At 37.4% G+C, this 9,079-nt stretch overlaps 1 protein-coding gene across 1 annotated transcript in view; it reads right to left on the bottom strand.

The window, feature by feature from the left end:
• The window catches only part of KAT6B (lysine acetyltransferase 6B), a 246,977-nt gene that overhangs the window by 64,226 nt on the left and 173,672 nt on the right, over window positions 1-9,079 (bottom strand). The window contains 2 exon segments of the mRNA XM_006159544.3: window positions 777-858; window positions 1,103-1,218. Coding sequence (XP_006159606.1) covers window positions 777-858; window positions 1,103-1,218 — 198 coding nt within the window.

Raw genomic sequence — 9,079 nt, 5'->3', positions numbered from 1 at the left:
GAAAGAGAGAAAGCAAGCCGCCAGGTCCAGGACTCGAACTATTTTCAGCCATGTGAGAATCCAGCACCTTTAACCACCACGCCACATGCTGGCCCCCATTCCATTTATTATTAAAGGGTGTATGGAGGCAGAGGAGAAATTTCCAATTAATTTTTCTTTCTATTCCTTTTTTATTTGTATTTTCTAAATCATTCATAAAGTAAATGTATACATTTTATTTAAAAAGGTAAAGTTATTTTTAAATGTTTAACATTTTGCTAACTGAGATAATAAAGGTTAAAAGAGGCTGGCTTACACAATAAATACAGAAGAAAACCTCAGCTATAAGACAGGTCAGATGATCCTGTTCTAAATATCAGCTAATGGCCAGGAAGATGGTGATGGCTTCCTGTTGCTGGACTTTGGTGTCATCATTATCTTCATCATCGAAACTATAAAATTTCTTACCTCTAAATACTGTACTGAATGAAATATAAAGTGTTCTAAACTTTTGGCATACATAGTCTAAACTTACTCTAATAGGGGAATGGTGTGGGGAGAGGGATGGCCTTTTCATCTCTGGGCCTGAATTAGAGTCTGCATTATGTACATTACCCCAAACTAAATGCGTTTATACTTCTCTGTTCAGAATCTGTGCCAAACTCACAAATACAGGGAAGGTAGGAGGGGTTTCAGAAAAAGCTTAAGGAACCTGTATACCTCCCAAACTGCCAGACATCAGGACAAGGCCAATGAGTATGTAATAAAATATAGTTTAATACAGTTTAAAAGTTCACCTTTTGGCATTCTGGAAAGAGGTGGGTCACAGCACTCCATATGGAATCCTCTATCACAGGAGTCACAAAAAAGCATATTATCCTGTAATATAACATATCAGAGACTAATTGAGATGGAAATCAATGGTAAAAGGCCAAAAATTCTTACATCAATGGATTAACAATAATAAAATACGATAAAGTACTCAGATCCTGGGTTGGGGTTTGACATCATATATTTAAAGCTTTAAAAAGAAAATAGTAACATTCTAAGAATAAAGAAGAAAAGCCTTTACACTGAAAATCAACCATATACCTCTGGACAGACTACTGAAAGCCATACTTACTGCATTTTTGCCTTGGATTCTACATGCGCTGCAAGTCTTGCATTCGATGCACTGCCACCTTAAGGCCTTTACATTTGTTGTTAATTCAGGACAAAATTTCAAACAGGATGGGTGCCCTGTAAGAATAGAAAGCAAATTGCTTCATGGGAAAAGTGCCTTAGATTTTTTTAAAACCCCATGCCCTAATATTAGATCATCGGAAAAATCATGACATATTTTTTCTATGCAAAAATGCGTCATAACCTTTCCAACGATCCAATTATTTATTAGATAGCTGATGAAGCCAGCCAATGAACCTTAACAACTCTCACACACACACACACACACACTCAAAAAAACAAACAGAAAAGCAGAAGTATAGGTTTTCTTTTCTGCCTCCCCCTCCCTCTGCCTTTTTGCCTTTTTTTCTCTGTATGTAACAAAGGCCTATATAATTCTTTTTCCCTAAGAGAAATTTGGACATTTATACCAATGCCAATCCTGAGTTCTCAGATGGTGTCCTCATGTCTGTAACCTCTTGTTAAATCTTCTGCACTCATCATCCTCATCAACCTCTATCTTTTCAGAGTTTCCTGGTTTTGCCAAACTAGGAGAAAGGTGCTCAATTTCATACAATTCCCACTCTTTGTGTGTGATGAAATAAAAAAATTTAAAAACAAGGTATAGGGGCATGGTGGCCCCTGCCCTATGGCAAAAATAACAAGGTGTAGGGATCAGCAGATGGCATAATGGTTACGTCGCTAGACTCCTACATAGTCAACTGTGGTTTGAGTCCCAGACCCTGGTGGCTTAAACTCACAAAGGGCATGTGTGCGTGTGTGCCCAAAATTCCAAGGGGATACTGAAAGAGAAGGGACTGCGGTGTGGCCATCCCCCAGGGAGTGATTCTCACTTTCTGTCTCTCTGGTGAATGCACACACCCAATAGCAATAATCTCTCAAAAACAAACAAACAAACAAACTGAAAAAAAACAAGGTGCCAAACTTACAGAAACAGACTTGGCTGCTTAATATAATACAACTACATATGAAGAAACAGAGAGAGAAAGAGGAGTGAAGGAAGTAAGAAAGGAAGGACAGAAGGAAGGAAGAAAGAAAAAAGTCCAATAGTACACAAAGAGAGGGTCCCTGAGTTTGTTCCTACTTTTGGAAGCAGGAACAAAAACCATACATTTGAGAGAGCATTAAGAAGTTGAAAGATGCAGGCCACATGCTAAGAAGCACACACACCCTCAGCAGGTTTCCCCCACTTCCGAGTGCTGAGTTTTTCCACACTGTTTTGGGCCCAGTTTTCATCCAGCAGTTCTCCACACAGATCAACCTCACTGCTCATTTCACAGAGGAAAACTAGAGACCCTGCAGGGCAATGCCACTCAGAGGAGCCAGCCAGGCTCCAGCGAGTAATAGATTCCTCCACAAGGTGTGGGGAGTATGAGCCTGGGCTCCTTGAAAGGCAGGTTCAATTTCAGATCTAATGGCCTTTTATCACATACACCGGAGGAGATCTCCAAATTTGATTTTATTTTTCTAAATCTGGTCTTTAAATAGTAAGAGCATTAGTAAATCCCATGTGAAAGAACTTATAAGCAAGCTGCAAAAGAAACCTGAGGGGTAATAAAAAAAGCAGATTCTGCAATTTCAAAACTGTTTTATAATTTCCTGACTTTGGCAGGCTCATTGTTTAAATATGTATTTTGGGTGGCTGCCAAAAAGGTCCTCCTCCCTAAAGCTTAACAGGTGCTTCATAAAATTCCACCCACCAGGAGATTTGGTTTTTAAAGTAAAAACATTCAAAAATCAATCATCAATACTGCTAATAAAAGCACACTATTCTTGAGTTTGTTAGAAAAAAAGATTTTTTTTTTTTTTAAATCTAAACATTTGTACTTAAGAGGTAGAGAAAATAAAATGTTGTCACAGGACTATGGCCTCGGGCTGGCCAGACACCCTGGCAGATGCACTTAACCTGTGACACCATTCTTTTATAAGGATTTCTCTCATTCAAATAAATGCATTTATTTTTCTAAATCTGGTCTTTAAATAGTAAGAGCATTAGTAAATCCCATGTGAAAGAACTTATAAGCAAGCTGCAAAAGAAACCTGAGGGGTAATAAAAAAAGCAGATTCTGCAATTTCAAAACTGTTTTATAATTTCCTGACTTTGGCAGGCTCATTGTTTAAATATGTATTTTGGGTGGCTGCCAAAAAGGTCCTCCTCCCTAAAGCTTAACAGGTGCTTCATAAAATTCCACCCACCAGGAGATTTGGTTTTTAAAGTAAAAACATTCAAAAATCAATCATCAATACTGCTAATAAAAGCACACTATTCTTGAGTTTGTTAGAAAAAAAGATTTTTTTTTTTTTTTAAATCTAAACATTTGTACTTAAGAGGTAGAGAAAATAAAATGTTGTCACAGGACTATGGCCTCGGGCTGGCCAGACACCCTGGCAGATGCACTTAACCTGTGACACCATTCTTTTATAAGGATTTCTCTCATTCAAATAAATGCAAAGGAAAAGTTAAAATACATGAAAAATGGAATCGAGGCCCAGGAAAAGCAAACAAAGACAGCCTGCTTGTCGACCTAAGAAGTACACTCTGAAGGGGGAAGGAAGAGGGCTCCTTTGATCCGCATTTCCCCTCCCCCCTTACACAGTGAAGGGGGTAAAACTCAACTTTTAAAGAACAGCAATTTAAATTCCACCCTTAAAATGGGTCCCATCAGCTTAAAAGTATACCATTTACTTCTTCCTCCCCCCTTTTTTATTACTTCCTGTAAGCCATACATCACTGGCACATATGACCTCAATTTCATGCAGTGAATTTTTCTCTACATTAAGATCTGCTTTTGTACTTTGTAGTTTAATATTCAGTAACTAAGGTAATTCATATCATATTGCAGCTTACTATTTATTCTCACACACATCCTATGAAAGATAGACTTCTCATAATTATGCATTTTGAAAAGTAATGGATTTCAGCTATTTTTAATCAACAGCAAGGGATATGTACTCTTCCTCTTAATGCTTTTTCTCACTTTAACCAATATTCTGTCTCAACTACTACTATTTAAGCTACCCTATCAAATTCCAAAATCTTCAGCCTATCTTTCCTTTAGGCAGCAATCTTACCTTTATTTAGCTCAAGAGAACTGGCCATAGATCCCTTCCAGCTCTAAATTTCTATGATTCTGTAAAGGATGCTGAGGGATGAAGAAACATTTATTTCCATTTTATTTTCTCACTGCCAACTTTAACACAAAAGACTATAACTGAGTCTTGATATACTACTACACCATCTACACTATTAAGACAAGGAAAACAATGCTATTGATAGTGCAATTCCTTACCTCCCATTTAGCCATTCCATAAACCCCCCACTTTCCTCTGAAATTCTTATTCTCTCTGATGATACAGTTCATGGTGGTTTGCTCTAGAGTTTGTTTTACTACTGTGGTTTGCAATTTATCATATTTTAGAGCCATAATGTGTATTTATATTCACTCATTCATTCTCACACAAACACACATTAAGCACTCCTAGTTTACAATAGATTTATCTAGCAAAACTAAAGGAATACTGTTTAAAATGAAACAAGTACCAATGGAACTACAAACCAGTAGAAATGATGCTTTTGGAGGATGTACTGTAGGAGGAAAAAAAAAGCAGGCTCTGTAGTGGATAGACTATTGGCCCCCAAAGATGTCTATACCCTAATCTGTGTAATCTGTACATATATTACCTGATGTGGCAGAAGAAATTCTGCAGATATGAGTAAGAGCACAGACCTCTGAGACAGGGAGATTATCCTGGATTATCTGAGTACGCCTGTTCTGATCACATGAGTCCTAAAAGCAGGGAACCTTTTTTCACTAGATTAGAGGTCAGACAGGGGGTAAAAATAGGAGAAAAGCTTTAAAGCAAGAGAAGGACTTCTCTGCTTCTGTAGGCTTTGAGGATGGAGGAAGCGGACCTAAAACCTCCTGGGAAAAAACTTCACCTGAAATTAACCAATTAAATGGGGATCACAGTTCCACAAACACAAGGAATTCAATTCTGCCAACCATCCAAATGAACGAGAACACAGATTCTTCCCCTAAAGTCTCCAAAAAGAGCCCAGCCCTGTTGATACCCTGATTTTCATGTGGTGAGACCTCTGTTGGACTTTCGACCTACAAATCTAAGATAATAAACATGTTGTTGTAAACCACTACGTTTGTGGTAATCTATTATTTTGTTTATTTTACATTCTTTCACTGAATATCACCACAACATACAAAATGCAATTTTCTAGCCAGAATTCACTGCAAAGTGGCTTAATCATACATGTTATTGTCAACAAATAATTTTCCATTTCTTGTATGTATATACCCCCCCTCCCCCATTTCTCATTTGTCATCTTTCTCCCAATCTGTCTCTGGTATCTGCAGTTGCTTTCCATTTCTTTATTCTTTCCACATTTCATTGATTCACAAAATATCTAAATTAATCTAAATACTTTCAATAGTAAGTTTAGCTGATATATGCATATCTGTGAACAAAAGTTGACTTTAGGCATGAAACTGTAGGTAGAATGAATATACTATAAAGTAGCACCTAGCTGAGACTATATACCCTACTGTGGTCATTAAATAGGTATTTTTTAAATGATATTATTTAACTTCAAGAAAAACAGTTTTAGCTTTACTGTGGTCATTAAATAGGTATTTTTTAAATGATATTTTTAACTTCAAGAAAAACAGTTTTAGCTTTAATAAATCAAAATTTTAAAATGTTAAGAGAACTTTGCCTAATACTTAAAGCCAGAAAACAGGTTAGGATTCTGTTCAAATAGTAGGTACATGGACCTGTTCACAAATCAAGAGAAGACAAACTCCTTAACTTTGGAAAATAAATCATAGAAGATCACTAATGTTTTAGTCAAAAGTCATAAAATTCTATTTCACTAGTTCAAACTCATGTATTTTATTTTCTGTTGTTGTCTGATCTTTCCATTTAAAATCTAGAAGATAATGTTCAACTCTGGACTTGTCCCTACCATTAAGTTGGACATTTTCTTAGTTGGTTTACAACTCTTATTTCTATGTTTCTGACTTTAGTTTTCCTGGAGTAGCAGTCCCTTCAGAAATTTTTGGAGAACTGGTCTGGTGTTGATAAATTCTTTCACATTTTGTTTATCTGAGAATGTTCTTGTCTTCTCTTCCCTTATGAAGGATAATCTTGCCAGATATAGTATTCTTGGTTGAAATTGTTTTTCACTCAACACTTTGAATATATTTTCCCTTTCTTTCCATTCTCACATTTTTCCAATGAGAGGTCCGTTATTAGCCTGATGGGATATCCCTTGTAGGAAACTTGATGTTTCTCTCTTGCCAATCTTAGTATCTTGTCTTTGTCTGTGGTTTTGGTCAATCTGGCTATAACATGTCTTGGAGAAGATCTCCTTGAGTTGATTCTATTTGGGGTCCTTTGTATTTCTTGGGTCTGGATCTTTGAATGCCTCTCTAGGTTTGAAAAGTCTTCTAGGATTTCATGGAATAGACTATGAATGACCTTATGAGTCTCTTCACCTTCTGGGATACCAATTATCCAGATGTTTGGATGTTTGATGGTATCTAGTATTCCTCATATATTATTCTCTTTTTTGGTGGGCAATTTTCTCAGTCTTCATGGTGGATTTTACTAATCTAGCAATTCTGTCTTCTACATCTGCAATTCTATTTTCTGTATGATCTAGTCTGCTTTTAATACTTCCAAAGGAGGTTTTGACTTCATCTCCAACAGTTTCATTTGATTATTTTTATGGTGTGTATTTTCTCTTTCAGCTCTCGCAAGAACTTCCTTACCTCCTAGAACTCATCGCCTTTTTTCTTCTGCTGTTCATTGTCTCTCTTCTTCCATCTCTGTCAGTTTTGTCACTATGAATATTCTAAATTCCTTATCATACATTTCAATGAGTTCTACTGTGCTGTCTTTGGATGAAGAGGAGCTATTCTTTTCCCTTGAAAGAGAGGTATTTTCTTAGTTTCTCATATTTCTTGTGCCTCTGTGGTGATTTCTAGTTATTAGATATGTTATTCATTTCTTCCTAATTTCTAGAAATTCAATCTGACATATCAGAGGAGCACAGGAGACGGTGGTCTGCAAACTCTTTGGCGTTCCTTTTTTTCTCTCTTTGTGTTGCGGATTCAGTGGAAATTGAGGATTATGAGGACCCTAATAGTATTTAGATGCTGGGCTACTATTCACTTAGACCTGTCTAGACACTCAGTGCATGGAGGTTGAGCACCAAAGTGATGAGGTAGAAGAAAAAGGATAAGAAAACAAACAGAGAAAGAAAAAAGAGAAAAAAATAATAAAGCAAACAAAAAAATTGTTTGTTAATTTTATAAAACAAAAAACGAAAGCCACAAGGTGCATGACCACACTGCACGAAAGCACTAGATCTCAGCTCTCATGGCAGATTCAGACTTCTTCTGGCCTGCCCTTTATGCTTTTCCTAGATAGGAGCAGGTAAGGAGAGGGGATTATTACCAAGATAAAGGAGGATTTCAGAGCTAAGAAAATACTTCACCTTAAAAAAATTTTTTTTAAAAAAGAAAAATTTTAAAAATAAAAAGAAAGAGACAGAGAGGACAGAGGGGATTCTACTAGGTGATTTCTCAGCAGAACATCTTCATTGCTCTTCTCCCTAAAAGCACTAGATCTCAGCTCTCATGGCAGATTCCTTGTTGTAATCTATTATAGCAGCAATGAAATTTTTTTGGGAGGTGGGGGAGAGGTTTTTTCACTATGGGGCGCATGTGCTCGCCAGACAGACAGAGAGAGACAGAGAGACAGAAAGCGAGAAATCACCCCCCAGGGGGGATGGCCACGCCACAATCCCTTCTCCTCCATTCTCTTCTTGGGATCTTGGGCGTGCACACACATGCGCCCAGCGTGAGTTTTAAGCCACCGGGTCCGGGACACGAACCGCGGTCAACTATGTGGGAGTCCAGCAACATAGCCATTACATTAACTGCTGGTCCCAGCAATGAAAAATTAATGATGACTCAATCACCAGGCCTCTCAAACTGGCTATCAGACCACCTATCTTGTCTTATCTTCAACTGACACAAATGGGAGTTCAAAAATTTATGGAAAGATGGAATTAAAGTATAAGTTCATCTTGATGTAAAAATCTTGAAATCCATGAATAGTTTTTTCATAATATGCATTTTCCATGAACTTTTGAAGATTCCCCTCATATTGAATGAACACTGGAGACAAGGTGAAGAAAAAGACATATGTGGTTCCCACCTATTTACAGATAGTCTAGTGGAAAATAGAAATGTTAAACAAGAATTAGGCTTAATGTCTGATGAAGGAGTGGCATGAGGATATGGAAGAATTCACCACGTGGTTCAAGGAAGGTATCCCTAAAGAGGAGCCAGAAAGGATGAGTGGGGTCAGATGGGACGAGAGGAGCAGAATTTTTTTTGTACAGAGGAACAGAAGAACATGGTACATTCAAGGAGAGAGAAGTTACTCAAAACTAATATGCATGGGACCAACAGGTGGCATAAAGGTTACATCACTGGACTCCCATGTAGTTGGACCACAGTTTGAATCCCAGACCTAGTAGCTTAAAACTCACAGTGGGCATGTGTGTGTGCATGCCCAAGATCCTGAGAGGAGAATGGAGGAGAAGGGACTGTGGTGTGGCCATCCTGGGGAGTGATTTCTTGCTGTCTCTCTGATGAGTGCACATGCCCTATAGCAAAAATCCCTCTCAAAAAAAAACAAAAAACAAAAACAAAAACAAACTAATGTGCAGAATATACACAGGTAGTAGATATGGGATAGGCTAACAGAAGCTCAATCCAAACAACCTTTTTAGGTTACATTAAAGAATTCGGATGTTGCCTAAGAGTTAACTGGTAGCCACTGAAAAATTCTGTGGTCAAATTTATAATGTAAGATATTAACTTAGGGAAAG

Source organism: Tupaia chinensis, unplaced genomic scaffold (assembly GCF_000334495.1).
Source record: "Tupaia chinensis unplaced genomic scaffold, TupChi_1.0 Scaffold000635_1, whole genome shotgun sequence".
Taxonomy (NCBI): Eukaryota; Metazoa; Chordata; class Mammalia; order Scandentia; family Tupaiidae; genus Tupaia; species Tupaia belangeri.
The sequence above is the reverse complement of the archived record's forward strand: the minus strand, read 5'-3'. Positions and strand labels throughout refer to the sequence as shown.